Source organism: Pongo abelii, chromosome 14 (assembly GCF_028885655.2).
Source record: "Pongo abelii isolate AG06213 chromosome 14, NHGRI_mPonAbe1-v2.0_pri, whole genome shotgun sequence".
Classification (NCBI taxonomy): domain Eukaryota; kingdom Metazoa; phylum Chordata; class Mammalia; order Primates; family Hominidae; genus Pongo; species Pongo abelii.
The window spans coordinates 50,094,607-50,122,588 of record NC_071999.2 but is presented as its reverse complement, the minus strand read 5'-3'; the positions used below and the strand labels follow the sequence as shown (position 1 = coordinate 50,122,588).

The 27,982-nt window shown below is 43.4% G+C and overlaps 1 protein-coding gene and 1 non-coding gene across 2 annotated transcripts in view; one reads left to right on the top strand and one right to left on the bottom strand.

Moving 5' to 3' along the window:
• The window catches only part of GTF2F2 (general transcription factor IIF subunit 2), a 167,943-nt gene extending 148,046 nt beyond the window's left edge, over nt 1-19,897 (bottom strand). Inside the window, exons 1-2 of the mRNA XM_002824236.6 lie at nt 18,830-19,897; nt 2,559-2,632 (exon numbers count right to left, since the gene is read on the bottom strand). Coding sequence (XP_002824282.1) covers nt 2,559-2,632; nt 18,830-18,895 — 140 coding nt within the window. The 5' untranslated portion in view covers nt 18,896-19,897. The remainder of the gene's footprint in view (nt 1-2,558; nt 2,633-18,829) is intronic.
• Nucleotides 1,370-1,471, top strand: LOC112128695 (U6 spliceosomal RNA). Its single transcript, XR_002911172.2, has one exon. It is a non-coding gene; the product is annotated as a U6 spliceosomal RNA (small nuclear RNA).
• Nucleotides 19,898-27,982: the final 8,085 nt, after the last annotated feature.

Below are 27,982 nucleotides of genomic sequence, written 5' to 3'. Positions count from 1 at the left end.
ATTTTCAGTTGAAATGAACATTTATTGAGCCCATATTAAATGAGACACAGCTAAGAAATGCCCCTGCCCCATCCATGCACAATTCACACCACCCAACCCAGGATCAATGTCTTGCTGTTTCTCCTCAGCTGGGTACATCCTATATTTCACTAGTTTTCTACCATTATGCAATCTCCTATAGTGGAGTGACAGGCTTGTCTTAAAGCTCAGAATCTTCTTAGAAAGTAGTGGATAACAGAGTGATAGTCACAGCTAACAAAAAATTTGCTTTATTTAAACATGCGCTAAGATGGACTCATTGCTTCCTGTGAATCTGCTAAGCTTGTCTGTCACTCTAATCATGGGCTCTTTGGAATAAACAGCATTCATAATAATCTTCAGTCGCAGCCAGGCACAGTGGCTACCGCCTGTAATCCCAGCACTTTAGGAGGCCGAAGCGGGTGGCTCACTTGAGGTCAGGAGTTCAAGACCAGCTTGGCCAACATGGCGAAACCCCATCTCTACTAAAAATACAAAAATTAGCCAGGTATGGTGGTGCACATCTATAATCCCAGCTACTCAGGAGGCTGAGGCAGGAGAATCGCTTGAAACTGGGAGGCGGAGGATGCAGTGAGCCGAGATCACGCCACTGCACTCCAGCCTGGGTGACAGAGTAAGACACTGTCTCGAAAAATAATAATAATACTGATCTTCATTCACATCACAATCATCACTCACAAGCTCTCTGAAATGGATTATAATCAGCTGTGGCCTCAGCAGCTTCTTCCACAAAGCTAGAGTTGGCTGACTCCATAACAGTAGAGAATTCCAGAGCCTGTGTGTTCTGTGGTTGGCTCTAGGTCAATGGTCAAGTCTAGGTTAATGGTTAAATCTTAGTCTGAGGTTAACTCTAGATCAGCGGTCAATTCTAGTAGGTCAGTGGTTGATTCTGGGAGTAGTGTGGAGAAAGTCACAGCCAGGGCATGGAACACAAAGAAAATCAGGACCTTCCTGAGCACGGTGCCTCCACGGAGGGCAGAAGCATCTTGAACTGTATATTTAAATACCACCTGGTACTTAAAGCCATGAGACCAAATGAGACCACCCAGGAAGTGAAAAGAGAGAAAAGGAAAGAACTAAGGACTGAGTCCTGGGGTCACGTAACATTTAGAGACAGAAGATGAGATGAGGCTTAGCAAGAAACTAAGAAGGAACAGCCAATGAGGGGAGAGGAGAAGAGATGTGTCCTAGAGTAAAGTGGGGAAAAAAAAAGTCTCAGGAAAAAAGTGATCAACTATGTCAAATTCCACTGAAGTTCAAGTAAGAGAGCTGCTAGTTGACTCTTGGATTTAGGAATGTGGACGTGGCAGATTATAGAAAAGGAACATGTGCTCGCCTCAGCAGCATATACTAAAATTGGAACAACACAGAGAGGATGAGCATGGCCCCTGCACAAGGATGACATGCGAATTCGGAAGTATTCCATATTTTGAAATAAATAAATAAATAAGGAGCACAAGTTTTTTTTTGCAGCAGCTTCCATCAAAAGGTGGAGTCTGTTTTCCCACAACTGAATCTGGGCTTGGCCATGTGAGCTGCTTTGGTCAAAAGGACTTTAGCAAACGTGACACAAGCACAGGCTTTCAAAGTGCTTGTGCACTGGGGCTTCCTTTCTCTTTTGCTACTAGAACTCTTTCACCATCATGTGAATGAGCTTGCTAGAGATGAAATAAATAGCTGTTGCCCCTGCTGATGTCAAATCTACCACCACACACAAGTGAGGACATCCTCGCCAGGAAGGCCACCCAGGCCAGCCCCAACCAGAATTGATCCATAGAATTATCAGCAAATAAAATGACTTTTGTTCTAAGCCACTAAGTTTTGGGATGGTTTGTTATGAAGCAAAAGCTAATTGATAAAGAGGAAGATACCAGTAACAGACAAGAGCTATTTCAATGGAATCATGGACATACGAATCTGAATGGAGTTGGTTAAGAATGAATGGAAAAAAAAAAAAAAAAAAAGAATGAATGGATAGAAAGAATGGAACACAAGGCCTCCAGCTGACACTAGCTGAGCTTTAGAGGCTTTCCTTTCTAACAAGGCCATTTCCTCAACCAGAAAACTATATTGTTACACTGTTTTCTAGATACTCCTCACCCACTTCCAAAGCCCCTATAAGTAGGCCCAGTGGTACAGTGGCAAAGTCCTGCTGCAAGTACTTTCCTTGGTGCATCCAGTTATACCCAACCCAAGCACACCTGCTCATGGAGGCAGACAGGATGGAGGGGTGAAAGAACTACATTATCTGCTGCTTCACCGCTTTTAAGGTAAACCAATAAACTTGATATTATATTTATACCACCAATCACTAGGAGTGTGGGTGTGGGGATATGTGTGTATGTGCAAGGATGTCTCCTTACAGGGCACCTAACCATCTCCTGACAAGCCTTGACATGCTCATTACTTGTCATTTTCCAAGTAAACTCTCTGATCAGAAATTATAATCACTTTTAAAAGCATTTATAAAAATTTCAAAAATAGCTTTTTAAAATGTCAAGAATATGTAAATAACTTACTTGGCAATCCGCAGTTTCCCAACTTCACCTCTTCCAGAGGCTTTAGCCCATTGCTGTGACAAATATTTAGGAACCTAAAACAAAGTAAAACACTAATAAGTCTATTTTAGATGCTAACAGATCTTTTCAAACATAAAATGATATATTGCTTCTATTTTTATTTTCTGCCTCTAATAAGGCATCATTATCAAGTTATCACTGTATGTTTTACACTACATGAAATACTAAGACACGTAAAAAATGATTTTGGCTCTCAAAGAACTTAAAGTTAATCGAGGTGGCAACACAAAACTAACATAGGTCAAACAACCTAACAATAATAAAGCACCAACTTATCTTCCCAAATAAGTCCAATTAAAGGTCACAGAAGAGAAAGGCTACCAGAAAAGGCTTCTCAGAAGAGAACAGCACTCACTATAGTAACAGCATTATTTAGAAACACCACTGGGCTTAAGATTATTTCAAAAGTCAAGTTTTATTATGTAGAAAATTGTAACTTCGACTACTGTGAAGAAGAAGCTGCTAATATAAAAGGATTATTAAACAGCATAGCTAACATTTATATAATCCTGCCTTCCTGACACTGTTGTAAGCACTTTATATAGATTGACACATTTAATCCTCACATCTCTATGGAACAGGTACTATTACCCCCATTTTACAGGTGATGAATTTGAGGCACTCAGGGACTATACAATTTACTCAAGGTTATACAATTAGTAAAGATGGAGACAGGATTCGAACCCAGGCAGTCTGCCTCCAGGGTCTGTGTTCTTAACCAATACACTATATTGTGTTGTAACTGGATACATGCAATAAGAAGGACTTTAATTCTCAAAAAGGAGAAGTGGATGATATATGCTGAATCCCTATTATATACCTTATCTCATTTCTTCTAAAAAGTAATCTGGACTCTGGAATCAGGGCATACCTTGAAAGCTATCCTATTATTAGGAGTAAATGAGATACATCAAGTATAAAGCATAATACCTTACACACTCAGGTAACAATTAATAACAATTAATAACAATTAGTAACAATTAATAACTCAGGTAGCAATTACTCAGTAAGTGTCAAGTGTCGTTATTTTTTCATGATAAATTTGGAGTGACAGTCCAGCTGCCAAAGCTAAGGAAAGAAATTCTACCTAGCAGTACTTCATGTGCAAAAAAACACGACTTGACCACTAGTCAAATAAATTGCAGTACCTTGGTGCAGCAAAAATTCAGGAACAGAAGGGTGAAAAGAAGCCCCTGATGGCATTTGTTCAATTATGTATGCACTCTTCATATTAGAAGTTACTGAACAGGGCTGGGCGCGATGGCTCACGCCTGTAATCCCAGCACTTTGGAAGGCCAAGGCGAGTGGATCACGAGGTCATGAGTTCAAGACCAGCCTGACCAACATGGTGAAACCCCACCTCTACTAAGAATACAAAAATTAGCCGGGCATGGTCGTGCGTGCCTGTAATCCCAGCTACTCGGGAGGCTGAGGCAGGAGACTTGCTTGAACCTGGGAGGCGGAAGTTGCAGTGAGCCAAGATTGCAAGACTCCGTCTCGAAAAAATAAATAAATAAAGTTACTGAACAACTATTAAATATTATGGGTTCACGGGGTGTGGTGGCTCGCTCCTGTAATCCCAACACTTTGGGAGGCCAAGGCAGGCAGATCACTTGAGGTCAGGAGTTCTAGACCAGCCTGGCCATCATGGCGGAATCCCATCTCTACTAAAAATACAAAAATGAGCTGGGCGCAGGCACATGCCTGTGGTCCAAGCTACTTGGAAGACTAAGGCATGAGAATTGCTTGAACCCAGGAGGTGGAAGTTGCAGTGAGCTGAGATTACACCACTGCACTCCAGCCTGGGTGACAGAGACTCTTGTCTCAAAAAAAAAAAAAAAAAAGTTAGACAATATACTAGAGTCAGTCAGGTACCATGTGAAACATCCATTATCCCGTTTCATCCTTCCAATCACCCTGCAAAATCACATTCTCCTCATCCTACAGATGAGAAAACTGAGAGTTCAGAGGGTTGAAATAACTCAGGTAGCCAGGATCAGATTCAAGACTCAACTCCAGACTGGTCTTCTGCTCTCTTCACTAGACCATACTCCCTCTCACAAGGGTATACGTGCTAAAGAAGAATATGTAATAGATCTAAGGGAAAGAGGATTTTGAAGATTCCATATCAACAAAACTTCCACTACACTGTACTCCATCCAAACAAGCTTAGAGGATTTGGCAAACTCCTTATGATGACTGTATCTACCCATTCGGTCTCCTTTAATTACAGGTGATAGAAAACCCACTTAAAGAGGATTTCATGTGCCAAATAACAAAAAATTCCAGAGGTAGCTTTAAGGTGGCTTCATTAAGGGCTCAAATGATGCCCTCAGGACTCTTTCACTATTTCTTATCTATCCCTCCCCCATGTTAACTTAGTTATTTGGCAGACCCCCACCTCAGGTAGCAAGATGGCAGAGGCAGCTCCTGAAGAGCACAAGTCTTCTTCCCAGAAGTCCCTAGCGAAAATTTGTCTTTCATGAAGCTGACAAGGGTGTGTGCCTTTCCTTGGACCTATCACTGTGCCCAGGGATGAGATACTTCACTGGCCAGCCTGAGTCAATGACATCTTTGGGGAAGGGTAGTCAATACCATTAAAATCACACAGATTGAAAAGTGGAAACAGTGGTTTCCACAAGCACAATCAAGATTCTGCAACAATGTAAAAGTAAATGGATACTGGTTAAAGAAGCAAATGTCCACGACATTATCTGCTAGATATACTATGAACTTCTCATTCTTAACAACAGTATCCCTTTCATAATCTGTATTTCAAGCAACCATCCTGAGCACCATCTCCTAAATTCCTAGCTGTCTCCTTATTACTTTTGTTGCGGAATCAGGAGGACCAGAGAGAGACCATGGGGTGTATACAGGAGGATATCTTTAATGAGTGCACTCAGACCCAGTGGACTTAACATCCAAAGACTGGGCCCAGAACAAAGACAGCACTTGACTTTTATACATACTTTAAAAAGGGGTGGGCTAGCTTCAAGCAGGCTTACAGTGGCGCAAATGCAGGGATACAGAGGCGGGACAAAGACAGTTAATCAAATTGTAACAGGTTCATAACTCAGGATTACACGTGACCGTTGCTATGCAGCCCAGATGTCCATTATCTAGGTTTGCCTAGTGCCTAGCATGGCTTATTCCATGGCCTTCACTATGGCGCCCAGGTGGCCTGCTCAGACGGTTTATGATCACTCCACTGCTTAGATAAAACAGAATACTTGAAGTCACCGGTTACAGAGAACGGAATTTATAAACTCATACCATAAAACAAAGGAAAATTTGTTTTTCTTCTCCCTATGTTGAGGGAGTGCTGGGAGAGTCTCCAGAGCACATTCCTTTGTGTCCTGGCTTCTTAGATAGATAGTATTATCAAGACTTTCCCTGGGTCTGGGCTGTGCCCGTTACTGTCTCTGGGACAAGTCAGCCTAATACAGGAAAGCTTATTTCTCTTTTTAATTTTATTTTTCTTTGTTTAATTTCCCGCCTCACTTTGACTCCCAACAATTCTTCTAACCCTTCAATTCGCTGACTCTAATTAACATCTTCTCACTGTCCCCCATCTGCTATGTCCTCGTTTCTCTCTTTAATGAAACTAGATTCCATGGCCCATCATTATAATCATTCTCTTGCCCCTATCTTCCTCCGTCATACTAGTGTGGCAAAACCTTAATCCTGATTAAAGCCAATCTCTACTTCTCTTTATTAATTTATCATTTATCTGTGGTTTTATTTTATTGTGTTATACCTCTTCTCTGCCACACTTGCACCTGAGCAGCTGAAGGAAAGCTCTCGATCATGCTAGCTGGTCTCACATTAAACACATGGCTACAAACATCAAGTGAGCCCTTAGTGACACCTGGCAACTTAACTACATCTCCCTAGTCAATTCGGTCCCTCACTCCTGATTATTCAAATGTTCTCTTTTCACTTCTGGAACCTAGAACACCTCTTCCTTCCTCCTCCCTCTGTGCTGACCTGACTTCCTCTTCCACCGAGAAAAAGCAAACCATCAAATCTAAACTTCTACATCTACCACCTAGCCACAATTGGATCCTTTTACTTGCTTTACCCTCTTTAAACAATGGATAAACAATGGCCAGTCTCTCCACTTGTACACTGAATTTCTTTCCCTGTTATGTAACCAAGGACATCTTTCCTTCAAGTACACCCTTAGTATCTGTGACTCAGGGCAAAAGTGATGGGACTTCACTTCTGTAATTAGGTTACATAAGATTATGACTTCTGTCTTCTCTCATTGCTTTCTCAGTCTGCACACTCTGTTTTAGAAATCTGCCATACCGAAGAGGCCGATGTGGCAAAAACAAAACAAAACAAAACAAAAAAACACTAATGACAAGCTTTAGCCAAGAGTCAGCTAGGAACTTGGACTCTTAAGTCCAACAACCCTGGAGGAACTGAATTCTACCAACCACATAAGCTTGGAAACAATATTTCCCCAGTCAAAACTTCAGATGAGAATCCAACCCTGGCTGACACCTTGACTATCGCCAGTGAGAGACTCTGAAGCAAAGGAGCCAACTAAGCCATGCCAGGAGTCCCAGCCCACAGAAACTGTGAAATAATAAATGCATATTGTTTTAAACTACTAAGTCCGTGGTAACAGGTTATATACCAATAGATAATTAATACATTAAGCAACAAGCACTCTTCTAAATGCTGTAAATATATTAATCATCTACTTCTCACACAATCCTATTAGTGTCTTCATTTTACAGATAAGGAAACTAAGGCATAGGGAGGCTTATAAATTTGCTCAAGAGCATGCACCTTGGAAAGGGCAGACTTAATAATCATTCCCACCCAGTATCTGATTTCTCTACCTTTTCTTTTTCTCTTTTTTTTTTTTTTTTTTTTGAGACAGGGTCTCATTCTGTCACCCAGAGTGGATTTACAATTTTGGCTCACTGCAACCTCCACCTCCTGGGCTCCAACGATCCTCCCACCTCAGCCTCCCAAGTAGCTGAACTACAGGTGTGCACCACCATGCCCAGCTAAGTTTTGTATTTTTTGTGGAGATGAAATCTCACCACATTGCCCAGCCTGGTCTCAAACTTCTGGACTCAAGGGATCATCCCACCTCAGACTCCCAAGGTGCTGGGATTACAGGCATGAGCCACCGTGCCTGGTCCTCTGCCTCTCTTTATGGCAAAACTCCTTGAGAGAGTTCTCTATGTCAGCTGTCTACACTTACTCCTCTGCCACTTTGTTTTGAACTTACTCTAGATAGGCTTTCCTCCCTACCACGCCACTGAAACTGATCACAGGGTTATTAGGATCTCCAAATTGCCAAGTCAATGTTTAGTCCCCATCTCTCATACTTATCAACAATATTTGAGAATTATTTCCTATTCCTTCAAATACTTTATTCACTTGGCATCTGAGTAATCACATTCTCTAGATTTCTCCCTCTACTTCTCTGGACTCTCCTTTTTGGTCTCCACATCTAGATTCTCATCTTTCTGGCCTCTTAACTTCAGTGGGCACTGGATTCAGTCCTTGGATCCCCCCTCTTCTCTGTATACTCTTTTTTTTTTTTTTTTCTGAGACAGAGTTTCATTCTTGTTGCCCAGGCTGGAGTGCAACGGCGCGATCTCGGCTCACCACAACCTCTGCCTTCCGGGTTCAAGCGATTCTCCTGCCTCAGCTAATTTTGTATTTTAGCAGAGACGGGGTTTCTCCATGTTGGTCAGGCTGGTCTCGAACTCCTGACCTCAGGTGATCCACCCACCTCGGCCTCCCAAAGTGCTGGGATTACAGGCGTGAGCCACCGCGCCCGGCCCTGTATACTCTCAATCTTATGTAACTTCATCCAGTCTCGTGGCTTTAAATACCATCTGTATGACAACTCTCAAACTTACAACAAGCTCAGGTTCTCCCCTAAAGTCTCAATTTATTTATCCAACTGCCTACTCAAACTCTCCATCTTAATATTCAGTAAGCATTTCAAACTGAAAATCTCCATACTAGAACTCATTTCTCCCTCGTAAACCTTGCTCCTGCTGCAATTTTCCGTATCTTAATAAAAGGCAACTCCATTCTTCCAAGCACTCAGGCTGAAACCTTGGAGTCATCCTGAATATTTTTAATCCAGTCAACTGATACATCCTGTCAACATCTTCAAATTATATCCAACTCCAGCCTTTTCTCACCAACTCAAGTTACTACTCTAGCCCAAGCCACCGTCATCTCTTGAATAATTATTATTTTAACAGCCTCCTGATTTCCTTGCTTCCACTTTTGCCCATGTACAGTTTATTCTCAATAAAGCAGCCAGAATGGTCATCTTAAAACCTAAGTCAGATGATACTGTTCTGCTCAAAACATTTCCATTTATTTAACAGACGTCTACATAGTGCTTACTATGTTTACCAGACACTTTTCTAAACACTTTACAAATATTACTACATTTAATCCTTATAACAGCCCTATCATCATTCTATTTTGCAACTGCAGAAACTGAAGCACCAAAAAGCTATTATTTGCCCAAAGTCTCACAATCACTAGCGGTGAAGCTAGGATTCTAACCTAAGCAGTCGACTCCACAGTCCACGATTTTAGTCACCATGCCATGCTGCCTCTCCATGGCTACTGGCTTCCCATCACACTCAGAAGAAAAATCCTATAATGTCTTAGGTGACCCAGTCCCCTGGATGATCCTATCCCATATCTTCAACTCCTACTCTCCCTCTCACCTTACTCAAACCACACAGACCTGTGAACATTTGCGGTGACATCCCATCTAAAGACCCATTTGCTGTTATTTCTGTCCAGAACACTCTTCCCATGGGTATCTGCAAGGGCAAGCGCATAAATTCTTTACGTCTCTGCTTAAAGACCATCTTATCAGTGAGGTCCTTTCCCGCCCTATTTAAAACAGCATCACCAGTTACTTTATAGATCCTTGACCTTGTTTTATTTTTCTTCAGAGCACTTATCATCTGCTTTAAATGTATTTGCTTATTGTCTATTCTCCCTCCTCATTAAAACGTAATCTAATTAGAACGTATCTGAATAGGCAGATATTGTAATTTTGTTTACTGTCATATCTCTAACATCTAGAATAGAAGAATAGTTATTTTAATGACTGGATATTGAAGAAACACTAATGTAACAGCAATGATGGTCAATACTGGAATATACCTAGGATATATAATTTACTACACTTCATTTCATTCTCAGAGGGAAGTCTCAGTTCAGAGATCCACCTTAAAATAAGGGGGAAGGGCTGGGCATGGTGGCTCACGCCTATAATCCCAGCAGTTTGGGAGGCTGAGGTGGGTGGATCATTTGAGCACAGGTGTTCGAGACCAGCCTGGGCAACATTGCAAAACCCCAACTCTACAAAAAATACAAAAATTAGCCAGGTGTGGTGGTGTGTGCCTGTAGTCCCAACTACTCGGGAGGCTGAGGTGCGAGGATCGCCTAAGCCCAGGGAGGTCGACACCGCAGTGAACCATGATCGTGCCACTGCACTCCAGCCTGGGTGACAGTGTAAGACTCTGTCATAAATAAATAAATAAATAAATAAATAGGAAGAGGACAAAATGCAAATAGTGGAGTAGGGCATTTTCTAACCTACTACTTTGCCCTAACTGCTATACTCTGAAATGCTCTTAAAGAGAACACAAGAATGTTTGGAAGCTTTGGAACTCTTAAATGAGATCATACTTCTTCAACATATTAACCAGATCAGGATTTTCTGTGATCAAACTACTGGAGACTACAATTTAGGCCTTCAAACAAGAAAGCACTTCAAGGGAAAGTAACTATATATCATACATTAAAGCAAATTTAAGAATCAAATTCAGTACAACAAATTATACCTAATACAAGCAATTGCCAACTTAAAAACATTGTGTCAGGCATGGTGGCTCACACCTATAATCTCAGCACTTTGGGAGGCTGAAGAGGGAGGATCACTTGAGCCCAGGAGTTCGAGACCACCCTGGGCAACATACAGGGACCCCATCTCTACAAAAAATTTAAAAATTATCTAGGCATAGTAGTACACACCTGTAATCCAAGGTACTTGGGAGGTTGAGGCAGAAGGATCGTTTGAGCCCAGGAGTTTGAGGCTACAGTGAATCATGATCACATGCCACTGCACTCCAGCCTGGGTGACAGAGCGAGACTCTTTCTCAAAAAATAAAATAAAATACAATTTTTTTTTTTTTTGAGACGGAGTCTCACTGTGTCACCCAGGCTGGAGTGCAATGGTGCGATCTCGGCTCACTGCAACCTCCGCCCCTCAGGTGCAAGCGATTCTCCTGCCTCAGCCTCCCGAGTAGTTGGGATTACAGGCACTCCCCACCACACCCACCTAATTTTTGTATTTTTAGTAGAGATGGGGTTTCACCATGTTGGTCAGGCTGGTCTCGAACTCCTGACCTCAGGATCTGCCCACCTCGGCCTCCCAAAGTGCTGCAATTACAGGCATGAGCCACCGTGCCCGGCTGCAAAAATAATTTTTTAAAAAGGCCAGGGGGGAGGCCGGGCGCGGTGGCTCACACCTGTAATCCCAGCACTTTGGGAGGCTGAGGCGGGTGGACCACGAGGTCAGGAGATCAAGACCATCCTAGCTAACATGGTGAAACCCCATCTCTACTAAAAATACAAAAAAATTAGCCGGGCATGGTGGCGGGCACCTGTAGTCTCAGCTACTCGGGAGGCTGAGGCAGGAGAATGACGTGAATCCAGGAGGCGGAGCTTGCAGTGAGTCGAGATCGCGCCACTGCACTCCAGCCTGGGTGACAGAGCAAGACTCCGTCTCAAAAAAAAAAAAATGCCAGGGGTGCCAGGCACAGTGGCTCATGCCTGTAATCCTAGCACTTTGGGAGGCTGAGGCAGGAGAATGACGTGAATCCAGGAGGCGGAGCTTGCAGTGAGTCGAGATCGCGCCACTGCACTCCAGCCTGGGTGACAGAGCAAGACTCCGTCTCAAAAAAAAAAAAAATGCCAGGGGTGCCAGGCACAGTGGCTCATGCCTGTAATCCTAGCACTTTGGGAGGCTGAGGCGGGCAGATCACAAGGTCAGGAGTTCGAGTCCAGCCTGGCCAACATGGCAAAACCCCGTCTCTACCAAAAATACAAAAATTAGCTGGGCGTGGTGGCAGGCGCCTGTAATCCCAGCTACTCAGGAGACTGAGACACGAGAATCACTTGAACCCAGGAGGCGGAGGTTGTAGTGAGCCAAGATCGTGCCACTGCACGCCCAGCCTGGGCAACAAGAGCAAGACTCCATCTCCAAAAAAAAAAAAAAGGCCAGGGATGGCAGCTCATGCCATAATCCCAATACTCTAGCACTTCGGAAGGCCAATGTGGGTGGACTGCTTGAGTCCAGGAATTTGAGATCAGCCTGGGCAACATGGTGAAACCCTGTCTCCACAAAAAGAAAAAAAATTAGCTGGGCTTGGTGACACATGCCTATATATAGTTCCAGCTACTCAGGAGGCTGAGGCAAGAGTATCACTGCAGCCCAGGAGGCAGAGGTTACAGTGAGCTGAATTCACAGCACTTCATTCCAGCCTGGGAGAGAGAGAGACCCTGTCTCAAAAAGAAAGACAAAAAAAAGAGCAGATTGTGTTCCAGAAGTTAATGGACAAAAACAAGTTTGCAGCTCATATTGCACTGTCTTCATTATTATAATAAAACTGTAGATTCCCAGGTAAGCCCACCAGCTTATTTAATTCAAAGGTTCTAAAATACTATACCCTTGCAATAAAAAAAAATAATAATAGCACATTAATTATATGTAACTGTCTACACCATGAACTTACAGAAACTGGCTTCCCAGAAGTCCCGGCCTATTAAGTCTGAAAAGAGGGAGGGAGAGGAAGAAAAAAATGACAGTATATATGGTTTCAAGGCTCCAAACACCATTGTCAACATATCATTTACGAGGTATCTATGTTATTTCCACTATCTTACTCATTACTGAAAATCAGATGGAGACAAGGTAATAAATACAACAGGGTATGGTTGCTTAGATTTCCCAATACCAGAGAAAGCGACAGAAAATAACTCATTACAGCATAATTTCCTCAGGGAAACCTCCCTTGACTTCCTAGACCAGGACAAGTCCCTTGTTATTCACATGCACAGAACAATATTCCTTGCTTCAGTGTCCTTCTCTGAAAATAATTGTTTTTGCTAAGACCAATATTTGACTGATGTCTGTCTCCTATACTGGGCTATAAGTCGTAGTTTACACAGTATATACCATGTCCATTTTGTTCACTGTGACATACTCAGAGCCTAGCAATCACTGAAAGCTTGTGGGATGAATCAATCTGCCCACCCATTCACTCAAACTGGGCAGCATAAGAAAGTCGTTCTTGTCGCTGGGCACGGTGGCTTACGCCTGTAATCCCAGCACTTTGAGAGGCCAAGGCAGGGGGATCACGAGGTCAGGAATTCGAGACCATCCTGGCTAACACGGTGAAACCCCGTCTCTACTAAAAATACAAAAATTAGCCAGGAGTGGTGGTGCATGCCTGTAATCCCAGCTACTCAGGAGGCTGAGGCAGGAGAATCGCTTGAAGCCGGGAGGCGGAGCTTGCAGTGAACCAAGATCACACCATTGTACTCCAGACTGGGCGACAGAGTGAAACTCCATCTCAAAAAAAAAAAAAAAAAGAAAGAAAGTCGTTCTTGCCTTTGAAGCCAAGGTGCTTCTTTGCCAACTTTGCTTCATCAAATACCCAGTTCCCCAACTGCTAGCCTCTAAAGCCCTGTTTCTCCCAGAAAATTAAAAGCACTGAAGTGGACACCATGATGTGACACCCAGATTCCCCCTTCAGCACTGAGGGCATTATTCCTACAGCTGCTGAGAGTGTGGCCAGCAGACAGCCCTCAGCTATTAGGCCTCTTTGAAATTGCCTCCACTAAAGAAAGACCCCTTGCTCAAGGTCACGCCCACTTACTGGGGCAAACCATATCCACTGACTGGCTGGGACAGGAGGACAGCTCTGGAGGGCTCCCTGTGGAATCGTCCTGGCTTTTCATTGAGACTGCCTTACATGCTCTACCCAATCTTGCTTAAATCCTTTTCCTTCCATACGTGCTGATCCCAAGAGTACTCGCTAATAAATCCCTGTCTCCATCTCAAAATCAGCTGCTCAGGGAACCCAATCTATGACACGCAGCATTTATTCCCATGTTTCCTTGAACTTCAAGATACAGAGCTGACAAGACCAAAGACATAAAAATGAAGTCCCCACCTCACGTCTGAATCTCTAGGGAGATAACCCATTGAACAGACACAAAGGGGGCTGGGCACAGTGGCTCACACCTGTCATCCCAGTACTTTGGGAGGCCGAGACGAGCAGATCATGAACGAGGTCAAGAGATCGAGACCATCCTGGCCAACACAGTGAAACCCCATCTCTACTAAAAATACAAAAATTAGCTGGGTGTGGTGGCCCGCACCTGTAGTCCCAGCTACTCGGGAGGCTAAGGCAGGAGAATCGCTTGAACCTGCAAGGTGGAGGCTGCAGTGAGCCAAGACTGCGCCACTGCACTCCAGCCTGGCAAAAGGGTGACACTCCGTCTCAAAAAAAAAAAAAAAAAAAACAAAACAGGGAGACACAAAGGGGAAAAAAAATGTCTATGGCAAAGCTTTTCGCCTAACAAATTTGAATCACTATTTCCATGCTTAGGCAAGATAATTAACCTCCCTAACCTTAAATTTTATCATCTGAAAAATACAGATAATTAGTACCTACTTTATAGGTTTGCTTTGCAAAATACTCACTACACAAGAAATGTTAAGTTCCTTTTTCTCCTACTATCTGCAAGGCTTTAGGATACCACCCATTCCAGTTTCATCTCTCCCTTGTATATAACTTTCTCTTTGGCCACCAACGTCCAGGTGCTTGCCTGTCTGTGAAAAAATGAAAGCTAGCCGGGAACGGTGGCTCACGCCTATAATCCCAGTACTTTGGGAGGCCAAGGTGGGTGGATCACTTGAAATCAGGAGTTCAAGACCACCTTGGCCAACATGGTGAAACCCTGTCTCGGCTGGGCACAGTGGCTCATGCCTGTAATCTCAGCACTTTGGGAGGCCAAGGCAGGCAGATCACAAGGTCAGGTGTTCGAGACCATCCTGGCCAACATAGTGAAACCCCATCTCTACTAAAGATACAAAAAATTAGCTGGGTGTGGTGGCGCATGCCTGTAATCCCAGCTATTTGGGAGGCTGAGGCAGGAGAATAGCTTGAACACGGGAGGCAAAGGTTACAGTGAGCCAAGACTGTGCCATTGCACACCAGCCTGGGTGACAGGGTGAGACTCCATCTCAAAAACAAAAACAAACTAACAAAAAAAAAAAACCCCATCTCTACTAAAAATACAAAAATTAGTCAGGCATGGTGGTCAGGCTGGTCTGGAACTCCCGACCTCAGGTGATCCACCCCCCTCAGCCTCCCAAAGTGCTGCGATTACAAGCGTGAGCCACCACGCCTGGCCGTAAAAATAATTTTTTAAAAAGGCCAGTGGGGAGGCCGGGTGCAGTGGCTCACGCCTGTAATCCCAGCACTTCGGGAGGCAGAGGCGGGTGGATCACGAGATCAGGAGATTGAAACCATCCTGGCTAACATGGTGAAACCCCGTCTCTACTAAAAATACAAAAAATTAGCTGGGCATGGTAGCGGGCGCCTGTAGTCCCAGCTACTCAGGAGGCTGAGGCAGGAGAATCGCTTGAACCCAGGATGTGGAGCTTGCAGTGAGCCGAGAGCGCGCCACCTTAGATGCTGGGGCTGGCATTGCCCTCAACGACCACTTTGTCAAGCTCATTTCCTGGTAAGACAATGAATTTGGCTACAGCAACAGGGTGGGGGACCTCATGGCCCACAGGCCTCTAAGGAGTAAGACCCCTGGACCACCAGCCCCAGCGACAGAACAAGAGGAAGAGAGAGGCCCTCAATGCTGGGGAGTCCCTGCCATACTAAGTCACCAACCACACTAAGACTCTCCCCTCTTCACAGCTTCCATGCAGACCCCCTGTAGAGGGAGGGCCCTGCCTTGTCATGTGCCATCAATAAAGTCCCCTGTGCTCAGCCAAAAATAATATATATATATTCAAAATTCCAGAAATAGCACTTCATTAGGTCAGAACAGTACAGGTCCTGGATATTTTGTTATTTTGGTAAACAATCTACTACTATATTTGTTTTTTCCTAAACACACTATTTATCCTCAGTCCTGCCCGCAGGTTTTGGTTTTTTTTTTCTTTTTAGATAGGGTTTCACTCTGTAACCCAGCCTGGAGTACAAGGGGTGTGATCTCAGCTCACTGCAGCCTCAACCTCCTAGGCTCAAGTGATCCTCCCACCTCAGCCTCTCAAGTAGCTGGGACTACAAGCGTACGCCATCATGCCCAGCTAACTTTTTATAGTTTTTGTAGATAAAGGGTTTTGCTATATTGCCCAGGCTGGTCTCAAACTCCTGGCCTCAAGCAATTCGCCCACCTCGTCCTCCCAAAGTGCTGGGATTACAGACACGAGCCACTGCACCCGACCTTCCATAAGCTCTTCTTGAAAGCTTCTTTGGAGGTTCTAGCAGGGGAGTACAGCCATACATATATCCTTGACTGAAGACCAGTCCTCCTCTATCCAGATGGTCATCCTCTTTGGTCATGTGTGCAGCTTCGGGAGGGACATACATGGAGCAGTGTGGGAGGAAGGGGACACCCGCCTAGCCAGCCAGATTAGCCAAATCAACCCTGGTGATTAATGTGGTGACAGATGTCCCAGCCAGATCACACTTACATCCTTTTTTTTTTTTTTTTTTTTTTGAGACAGGGTGTCACTCTGTCACCCAGGCAGGAGTGCATGCAGTGGCACAATCTTGACTCACTGCAACCTCCAAATAGGCTCTTCTTAAACGTCACCTTCTTTATGATGTCTTCCCAGTTCTGGTGAAGCATTAATTTTTTTCCCACTCAAAACTCTCAGAGATCTTGTATGTATAGTTCTTATTATATTTACACAGTTCTATACCTGTCTAGTGATGGAATTAAATATGTACAGGATGATCTATAAACCCTGGGATATCCTAGGAAGAAACATTATTTAGCAACAAAGATCAGAACTCAAGGTATTATTTTTAATAGGAAATATTAATGGAAGGAGAAAAAACTTGAAATCAATATGTACTTCAATTCAAATTCTGATTAGATGAGAATGAAGATACACTTTCTAAGCAACAAATTACACTTTTTAAAAATTTATTTATTTTTTTGAGATGGAATTTTTGCTTTGCTGCCCAGGCTGGAGTGCAACGGAGCAATCCCGGCTCACTGCAACCTCCACCTCCCGGTTTCAAGCGATTCTTCTGCCTCAGCCTCCCAAGTAGCTGGGACTACAGGCGCACACCACCACGACTGGCTAATTTCTGTATTTTTAGTAGAGATGGGGTTTCACCATATTGGCCAGGCTGGTCTCGAACTCTTGACCTCATGATCCACCCGCCTCGGCCTCCCAAAGTGCTGGGATTACAGGCATGAGCCACCACGCCCAGCCCGATCCTGTGATAATTTTCTAATTGTGACTCTGGTTACCTTCCCCTCTAATTCGTACTGCACACTGCCAAACATTTTTTTTTTTCCTGAATAAATATCTGGCATCTCTACCTCACTCAAATCCTCCAAAAAGTTCGTTACTTCCTTGTAAACTAAAGTTAGAACATCTCTGTTTCATGATATGACAATCTGAGTATATGGTCCCAATCTTCATCTACACAGATCTTCTGCTCTAGGTTCTCTCTGTTTTCCACAACACGCCATGCTGATTATATATTTTGAGTCTTGCATTTCTGTTCCATTCCCCATGGTATACACTGTGTCCACCCAAATCCTGTAAGGCAAACATTGAGCATTTACCATGCTCCTAGGACAATGGCACCATGCTCCTAGGACAATGGCACCATCTCAAGTCACACCATTTTTTCAAGCTTTTTCCTTCAGTCCGTAAGGGCGATCTCCTCCTTAGTGACTCTCCCCCAACTAACATGCTGCTGGAGAGAGAAATGCCTATTTAATCCACCCTTTTAAGTCACACTGAGCTTGGAAATAAGTCAAATGAGTGCCACAGACTAAGGCGAGGGCTTAAGAATGAGAGGTCATCCATTTATTCCTCATCTATTTGTTGAGTAATTACCATGTGCCAAACACTATTCTGGGTATGACAGGCAAAGATCTTGTTCTCATAGAATGTGATTTTGTGTTGGAAAGATAGAGGTAACCAACTTTGAACATATGAACACAAAATCACTCTACACTGTGAAAAGTGCTTTGAAGAATGTAATACAGATCTGTCGTGTTAGCAAATGATCATAAGGGAACTGTTTTAGGAAGGCCGACAAGAAAGACCTCTTAGATTTAATTGACGAGAACTCAGCCATGTGATAAAACAGTTAAAGCATTAAGAAATCAAAAGTCCTTACATTTTAAGTTTCAACGACTTTCAGGATCACATTTTGAATATGCTTAAGTATTATGAAACTCCCCTAGGAGAAAACACTCCCCAACACGAAACAATTAAGCACAAATAGTGCTCACTGTGAGCTAACCAAAATTGCTGTCTTCACATAAAACGTTTATTGACGGCCAGTTTCACGAGACCCAAATCTGCTCTAAAAGAATACTCCAGTCCAATGACCTCTCCTGACCTCTCCTGTGAGAGTTCAGGGCTCTCTCGCCTCTTTTGAGAGCTTCATTAAGGACCATCAACCTAAGAGAACACTTTTAAGAGTAGGCAGGGACCAGACCTACTTTCTGGCCGAGAAAACTGTACAGAAAGTAGACATTCAACTACCTCACACAGGCTCATGGCTAAAACCAGTTTCACCAAGGGAAGATATAAGGAATTCTTCAGTCTGGGATAAAATGCACCGTCCAAATCTGGGGACACCAAGACAAGACTCCAGGAAAGCCGTGAGAAAGAGATCTAGTCCAGGCAGATTCAGACTAGTAACTGGCTGAAAGACACTTTGCGTCCCTAAACTAATTTCCTCATCTGCAAACAGATACAACAATGACTCCTGCCTCTCAAAATATGTGAAGCTCTAACGAGATAGCCGTAAAAGAACTTTAAGAGGCGCACGGAGCGGGATAGGTTCGAGTTACTTAAACTATACTTGTGTTAGGAGGAGCGCAAGTGGGAGACTCGCGAACATTACCTTGACTAGCCACACTCCTGTGTTCTGTTTGGCGCCGGTCAAGTCGAGTTCCCCGCGCTCAGCCATGGGTCTGTAGCCGGTGGAGGCGTGCGGGCTGTAGCAGCGACCCCAGGAGCCGCAGGACTGAGGAGCGCGCGTCCGGAGCAAAGGACAAGCCGCGCTGACAGGCGAAGAGCTGGCGTTCCTTTACCTGCCAGAACACTGGGAACCGAGGAAAAGAGGAACACGCCGCCAGGAGCCGGGACTGCGCCTGCGCACTGCTACGTCAGTACGGCGCGCTGTTGCAGACAAACTTTCTGTTTCGGAAATTTCTTGGGTGGGCGTGGCTGTCAGCGTTGTCTGCCTCTGAGGGATTAAAACGTGGGGTGGGATGAGCTAAAACGTTAGCAATGTATTTAAAGACATGGTCAGCATAACTGAAGAAAAAGATTATCAGAACGGAAAAATGGGGTTCAAAGAGACGAAGTTGTCAGAACATGTCCAACCCTAGCCCAAGAGAGAGAGACAATATTTGAAGGACAGGGTCAGGGTAGTAAATTGGCGTCCCTGGCCAACGTCATTAGCACAAATGGGCACTGGGATCAAACTTAGTAGCCCTGGGTATATTGAAAACATGCCGTTTCTAGACCTGAAAAAAAAAAGCCGTGTTTCAGCTCGGAGGCTGCCTGAGCTGTTCTGATTAAGCAAGCAGAGCACCTCAGTTTCCAAAACCCGGAGGTCTGTAACGAAACGAACAAGTAAGAGACAAACCTCATCGTTTCCTCCCCTGCTTAAACAGTTTTCTCTTTCTCTCATTGCCTCTAGAATAAAATTCAATCCTCCTGCTTCAACTGGGCCCTCTCAATTTCATCCCTTTACACCTCCCACCATCACTCCACCATGCACCGAACCACACCAAACCCAGCAGACTTCCCTGAACACGTCAGAATCTTCGTCGGTCATTTCAGAGCCTCTGCACACTGGATTCCCTTCCCTCGGAAGCGCTATTTTACCCTTGCCCTCACTCTCACCCCTGTCCTTTGGTTGGCAAACTCCTACTTATGGTTCAAGACCAATGAAAATGTCACTTCCTATGAGATCTTTTGTCAACTTCCCTAGAAGAAATTAGTTTTTCTTCACATCACAGTGTGATACTTAGCACTCTGCACTATATTTGTTTACATATCTGCCTTTGCTTTCCAGACAATGAACTCCTCCTAGGCGGAAAGAGCTTTATTGAGGTATAATTGACAAATAAAAAATAGTGCTTTATTCATTTTATATCCACAATGTCTAGGACAGTGTTTAACACATTGTCAGGTTTCAGTAGGCTTTGGGTGAAAGAACATTCGCTGAAGAGAAACAAACAGTAAGGTATTGTTAAGAATGGCAAGTAATTTATTGAAGCACACATCAGAGCCTTGCACAAAATTGAGGAAATTTTATGTGTGTTCAGCATAGGGCCAGGAAAAGCTGTCAGAACTCTGTGGTTAGCTAGGAAAACTAATAGGAAAGATGGGAGAGACCAGGAGTGTGTTGAAGATTAAAGTTTCAGGCTAGGCTCAGTGGCTCAACCCTGTAACCCTAATTTTGGGAGACTGAGGTGGGAGGATTGTGTGTGCCCAGGAGTTCAAGGCTACAGTAAGTCATGATCGTGCCATGCACTCCAGCCTGGGTGACAGAGCAAGGTCCTGTCTCTAAAAAATAAATACTAAAAACAAAATTTTTTTCGCCAGGCGCAGTGGCTCACACCTGTAATCCCAACACTTTGGGAGACTGAGATGGGAAGATCACTTGAGGCTAGGAGTTCGAGACCAGCCTGGTCAACATAGCAAGAACCCTATCTCTAAAAAAAAAAAAGAAAAACAATAACAAAAAAAAAAATTTAAGCAGAAAATGAAGGTGTCTTCTTGTGCAACAACTTGGAAAAGGGCCTTATGAAAACATATAAAGGGTAAGCAGATGAAGGGAACTTCTCTAAGCTTTAATCAAGTAGAAGGAATAAATTGAAATATGAGACCATGGGAGAAGAGAAGCAAAGTCTAGAGCACCCCAGGAATGGACTTTAAAGATTGGAACCCTGGCTTTGGTCTCTGGGTCATGGGAGGCCTTAAAATGTGTATGTGGTGTGGGTATGTGTGTATGTGTGTGTACACAGAGATTGAGAGAGAAAAAAATGGCTGATGAAAGGGCTAGCGAAGAAAGGAAAAGTGGAGATTTAAAAATGATATATAGAAGAAAGAAAAAAACAACTTATTGAGCACCTCTTCCTTGTACGCTGTTGAACAAAGAGAAAGCTTCTCCTGTCTGTCCTTTTCAAACCCCTTCTAGCTTGAAGAGGGATGTTTACAGAACCCTGAGAGAAAAGGAGGGCATGGCCCCTGTGAACCAAATTCACAGATTTACTGTGGAGACCCTTAAGGTGATAGATACTACAGCCAAATCCCTCACCTTCCTAAGGACTCATTATATGCCAGATCCTCGGCTAGTTATTTTCTGAATTATCTCATTTAATCCTTATAACAATTTGCCAGAGTAGGTATTATTTTTCCTCAATATAGCCCTATATGTCATTAAACATATCAACATCTAAGAGCTGAGACCATATCCCAGGATGGGGCTCACAGAGCATAGGATGCAGAGGTCAGTGCCCCAGAAAAGGTAACACCAAAATTTTTTACTCCCTCAGATGATTAACTAGTCAAATTGTTATCAAAATTTTTAAAGTGCAAATGCAATTCTAGGACGGAGGGCCCAAGAACTCATTGCTAGCAGCAATTTTTCCAAAAAGTCTAGTAGTGCTTAGGCCAACTTGAAGCTCCATCTTTATCTAGGGCTTAGATTCTAGGTCAGACCTCAAGGCCACCCAACCTTCTTTGCTGCTTTTAGTTTTTTTTTTTTTTAGATGGAGTCTTGCTCTGTCACCCAGGCTGGAATGTGCAATGGCATGATCACAGCTCACTACAGCCTTGACCTTTCAGGCTCAAGCTATCCTCCCACCTCAGCCTTCCAAGTAGCTGGGACTACAGGTGCACACCATCACATCCAGCTAATTTTTGCATTTTTTGTAGAGACGGGGTTTCACCATGTTGCCCAGGCTGCTCTTGAACTCCTGGACTCAAGCAATCCACCCACCTCAGCCTCTCAAAATGCTGGGATTACAGGCATGAGCTACCGTGCCCAGCCCCAACCTGCTTAATAGGCAGAACTACATTCTTTGTTGTGGGTCTTCTAGACTAGCTGCAGCAAGAAAAACCCGTAACACCACACCCACCACAAAACACGCTTCAGACTAGATGAGTGTTCTCAGCCTCTGGTTCCTGTACAAGTTGCATTAGAATTACCTGGGGGAAATGTGTTTTAAAATGAAGACATCTGAGCCCCAATCCAGGCAAACAAAATTAGACTTTCTGGAGGTGAGTCTAGAAATTGACACTTTTAGCAAGCTCCCAGAGTGTTTCTTAGGCACACCAAAATCTGAGAATCATTGTTCTAAATGATAGAGTTCTAATCGATAGATTTCTAATCGATATTTTTCTAATCAATATAGTTCGTTAGAACTGGGCCAGTTTCCAAAGTCTGAGACATGTGAAAAAGTTTACCAGAAAGCCTTACAGCTAGAATTCCCTCGTGCCTTGTTAATTCAGAACACCACAATTCTATCAGGTAGCTATTAGAGAATAAGCAGCAAAGCCATTAGGCGAGATGTTACAAGTGAATTGAGGGAATTAGAATGACTTTAACAGATAGCTGAGTTCACTTTCAGATTTTGTCCTTGTCTATCATACACAGGCCTGATCTCTCCAGGCCAGAGATTTTCTTTGTTCACACTTACTCAGAAACATTCTAGCAAGAGAAAGTATTACCTCCAGGGAGTTCATATAGGCAAAAAATGCTACTACCAGGTCTTTCTTAATAAACCAGACTCATCACCTATTGGTTACTAAGATAAACGTTGTCATTCAAAAATTACAAACGAATACGGCATTGTGGTAATTCATTCAATTTCCCTGACATTAGTGATGTAGTAGGTAGATAATTTTGCTTCAATATGACACCAAGGCTATAAAACTCCTTCTCTGAATTATCCCTGCCTTTCCCTTCAACCCTAACAGTTCCCTCCTTCATAGAATGCCCAAATTCCTGGGAGATCCCTTGTTTCCCCAGTTACACACAAACAAAAAGAAATACGTCCTAAAATAGTTTCCATATTGTTTAGTATAGAGAGAGAGCATGAGCTTTGGAGTCAAACTTTTTACTATTTTTTTTTTTTGAGACAGAGTCTTGCTCTATCACCCAGGTTGGAGTGTAGCAGCACTATCTTGGCTCATTGCAACCTCCACCTCCCAGGTTCCAGCAATTCTCATGCCTCAGCCTCTGAAATAGCTGGAACTACAGGCATGCACCACCATGCCCGGCTAACTTTTGTATTTTTAGTAGAGATGGAATTTTACCATGTTGGCCAGGCTGGTCTCAAACTCCTGACCTCAGGTGATCTGCCCACCTCTGCCTCCCAAAGTGCTGGGATTACAGGCGTGAGCCACTGCGTCTGGCCAGTCAAATATATTTCCAAGTGATACCTCTGCTGCATACCAGCCTAATTATGTTAATCTCTCAGCACCTGTTTCCTTGCTTATATAATGGAATTATTATACTCACTTTGTAGAGTTATTATGTCACTAAATTAGAAAACATATTAAAAGAATTTAACATTGTGATGTGGAAATTATTTTGTAACTGCATTAATTATATTGCAGTTATATATATTGCATTTATATAAATAATTGAAAGGAAACATAAAAGTTTTATTATAGGCAGCAGTATACTGGCAAATGTTTAACAGCTGGGCTCCCTAAACTCCCCTACCCCCAGGAAAGCCCTGATTTGTAGTGTTTGCCAATTTCCATGGTGTAAGTACTTCTGCAATAGCTGATTTCAAGCTGCCAAGAAGAGATCACTGAAGGCAAAGTTGGAAGAGATGCACTGTATATTGTATAGTATATAAACTCTATAGGCCAGGCGCAGTGGCTCACACCTGTAATCCCAGCACTTTGGGAGACCAAGGCGGGTGGATCACTTGAGTACAGGAGTTTGAGACCAGACTTGCCAAAATGGAGAAACCCCGTCTCTACTAAAAATACAAAAATTAACTGGGCGTGGTAGTACACCCCTGTAATACCAGCTACTCAGGAGGCTGAGGCACAAGAATCGCTTGAACCCAGAAGGTGGAGGCTGCAGTGAGCCAAGATCATGCCACTGCACCCCAGCCTGGGTGAGAGAGCGAGACTAAGTTTCAATAAATAAATAAATAAACTGTATAGTATTGTAATACATTGTATAGTATTTTCACTAGGTAGATACATTAAATATAACTTTAAGAGCATGGATAATAATAAAATACAGAAAAATAATTAGGAAGTGATGAGTATTAAGTGTTTATTACCTTTATGTTTAATATTATTTATTTCTTCAGCAGTGTTTTAGGAAAAGGAAGTAGCATCTGCAAACCCTGAGGAGGGAAGCTCCTGGCATGTTCGTATCTGTGGGAAAGAGAGGATGCCAGTGGGCAGGATATAGTGAAACTGTGGCAGTGCCATTGGCTGAAGAGGGAGGGAGTGGCTAGACCATGCAAGGCCTTGGAGACCTTGTACAAAGCAAATGTAAACTGGAAGGAGAATTTTTTTTTTTTTGAGATGGAGTCTCACTGTCGCCCAGGCTGGAGTGCAGTGGTGCGATCTTGGCTCACTGCAACCTCCGCCTCCCAGGTTCAAGCGATTCTCCTGCCTCAGCCTCCTAAGTAGCTGGGATTACCGGTGCATGCCACCACACCCGGCTAATTTTTTGTATTTTCAGTAGAGACAGGGTTTTACCATGTTGGTCAGGCTGGTCTCGAACTTTTGACCTTGTGATCCACCCGCTTCATCCTCCCAAAGTGCTGGGATTATAGGCATGAGCCACCATGCCTGGCCAACTGGAAGATTAATTTAAGCTTTTTTTTTTTTTTTTTGAGACGGAGTCTCGCTCTTTCACCCAGGTCGGAGTGCAGTGGTGCTATCTTGGCTCACTGCAAACTCTGCCTCCCAAGTTCACGCCATTCTCCTGCCTCAACCTCCCGAGTAGCTGGGACTACAGGCGCCCGCCACCACGCCCGGCTAATTTTTTGTATTTTTAGTAGAGACGGGGTTTCACCATGTTAGCCAGGATGGTCTCGATCTCCTGACCTCGTGATCCTCCCGCCTTGGCCTCCCAAAGTGCTGGAATTACAGGCGTGAGCCACCGCGCACTGTCAATTTAAGCTTGAATAGAAAATAATATTTACATTTTCAAAAGATCCCTGTAGTTGCTGTGGAAAAAATGGATTGGAGGAGACCAGAATGAAAACCAAGAGACCAGTTGAGACACTACTTTACTAATCCAAATGGAAAAGGATAGTGGTTTTGATTAGGAAAGTGGTAGTGAAGATGAAAGGAAGTAGATCAATTTGAAAATATCAGAGATAGGTTTAGGAGGCAGAATTGACAAGGCTTTGTAATTCTTTGCTGTATAGCAAAATAGGAACAGGACCATCTACCAAGTGATAACTCAGAACGAGAAAACAAAACAAAACATACACACACAGCATTGCTCCTTCTGGGAGATCAGACAAGACTCTGCATGTATTTTGCCTGATGGATGACCTGATTCCATTGAATTGCTTCTGTTCAGTGCCTTATGTCTGATGTGACATATGGCTGCTGTGGCCTGCAAGAAGCCTTCACTCTCAGTGAGTCACTTTAATTGCTCATTAGGTATTGCTGTGGGAATAAAGTGTTAAATAAAGCATGAGAGAATTCAATTTATCATTACTGTATTGAAATCCAATTTATTTTCATATGTAATTTACCAAAACATGTATATCATATTTTATATATTAAATAAAATTATAATTAGGAAACAGCACTGAAATACTTGATCAAAGTGCCCAAATAAAAACCACAAATAAGAATAAGCTCTAAAATACCATATTAAACAGACAGATCCTCACTAGTGTTCAGATTTCAAAGCCAGAGAAGCCATGTGTGCTGAATATCAATGAGCAATTGTGTCCACATTCCACTAAGGGCAAAAGCTAGGGGCTTCCTTTTTGATGGATTTCCTCCCCAAATACACAAGCATCAGGGGAGGACAGTTTTCACATCCAGGGGTAGGTGAAACTATTAGATAAATATCAATGGGTGGAGTCAAGGAATGTTCAGTTTAAGGACCCTTTCTATAGGTCGAGCTCTTGTCATAGTTTTGTCAACATAATTCACTTCCCTCGTGTGTAAACAACTGAGCCGACATGGTGGCTTTGCTGCATATAAAGCTGTTGGGGACTACGGTCCTTCCATCTCATTATTTTACCATCCCTGTGTGGTGCCCTTGTCTGCATGGGGGACCATAATGTCTGCATTTTTCAGCCAAAAGGAAAAGCAAAAGGATAAAAAGAGTGTATATGACTTTGATGACTTTGGCCTTTTTTCTTTTCTTTTTTCTTTTTTTTTTTTTTTTACAGTGTGTTTAGATTGGAAGCCAAATAAGGTCCATACATTGTAGTTGGTTTTGATGTCTCTTAGTCCTCTCCTTTCCTTTCTCCTTGCCTTCCCTCTGTTCCCCTTCTCTCTCCTCTCTCTCGCTGTTTCATACACCACTCTCTGTCATTGTTGTTGATGAAAAACTAATTTACTTGTCCTATACAGTTGTTGTGTGTTTTTTTTTTTTTTTTTTGAGACGGAGTCTTGCTCTGTTGCCAGGCTGGAGTGCAGTGGCACGATCTTGGCTCACTGCAACCTCCACCTCCCAGATTCAAGCGATTCTCCTGCCTCAGCCTCCCGAGTAGCTGGGACTACAGGCACGTGCCACCACGCCCAGCTAATTTTTGTATTTTTAGTAGAGACGGGGTTTCACCATGTTGGCCAGGATGCTGTCGATCTCTTGACCTCATGATCTGCCTGCCTCGGCCTCCCAAAGTGCTGGGATTACAGGCGTGAGCCACCGCACCCAGCCCTGCTATACAGTTTTCTACATTCTAGAGTTTTCTGATTGCATCTCCAAGGTCTCATGTATGACGTTACTTCTTCCCTTGCTTTTTTTTTGTTGTTTTTCTTTTTTGAGATGGAGTCTCACTCTGTTACCAGGCTGGAGTGCAGGGACACAATCTCAGCTCACTGCAACCTCCGCCTCCTGGGTTCAAGAACTTCTCCTGCCTCAGCCTCCTGAGAAGCTGGGACTACAGGCATGAGCCACCACACCCAGCTAATTTTTGTATTTTTAGTAGAGATGGGGTTTCACCATGTTGGCCAGGCTGGTCTCGAACTCCTGACCTCAGGTGATCCGCCTGCCGTGGCCTCCCAAAGTGTTGGGATTAGATTACAGGTGTGAGCCATCACTCTCGGCCTTTTTTTTTTTTTTTTTTTTTTTTTTTCTTTTTTTTGAGACAGAGTCTCTCACTCTGTCGCCCAGGCTGCAGGGCAGTAGTGCGATCTCGACTCACTGCAACCTTTGCCTCCTAGGTTCAAGTGATTCTTGTGCCTCAGCCTCCCAAGTAGCTGGGACTACAGGCGCACACCACCAGGCCCACCTAATTTTTGTATTTTTGTTAGAGACTGGGGTTTCGTGATGTTGGCCAGGCTGTTCTTGAACTTCTGACCTCAAGTAATCCATCCACCCACCTTGGCCTCCCAAAGTGCTGGGATTACAGATGTGAATCTGCGCTCCTGACCTTCCCTTGAGTATTTTCTAAACATGGTAGGTAGATTTCAAGGTATGATAAGACTCAGGTCGGATTTTGGTGGAGGGGAAGACTATTTAAATGGTCTTGTGCACTTCTAGCATGAGATATATAACGTCTGGTTTTCTTTCTTTCTGTAATATTAGCAGCCATTGATGAATGTTGCCTAGACCCAGTAATTCATTAGGCATTGCAAAATTGTTATATTCTAATTCTGTCATTCCTTCTTTGTAGAAACTTCCTCATCATTTTCTCTATTAAATATAGCATTAAAAGTTGATTCTGGCACAGACCTGAGCAAAGGTAGTGTGACGTTTTCACACTGTGAATGTGAAGTAGTTGGTCAGCAAGTACTTGGATTCAAAAATGCATCCTTTCTCATTTTATATTAAGGAGAAAAAAAGAAAAAGGAAAAAAAAAAATGC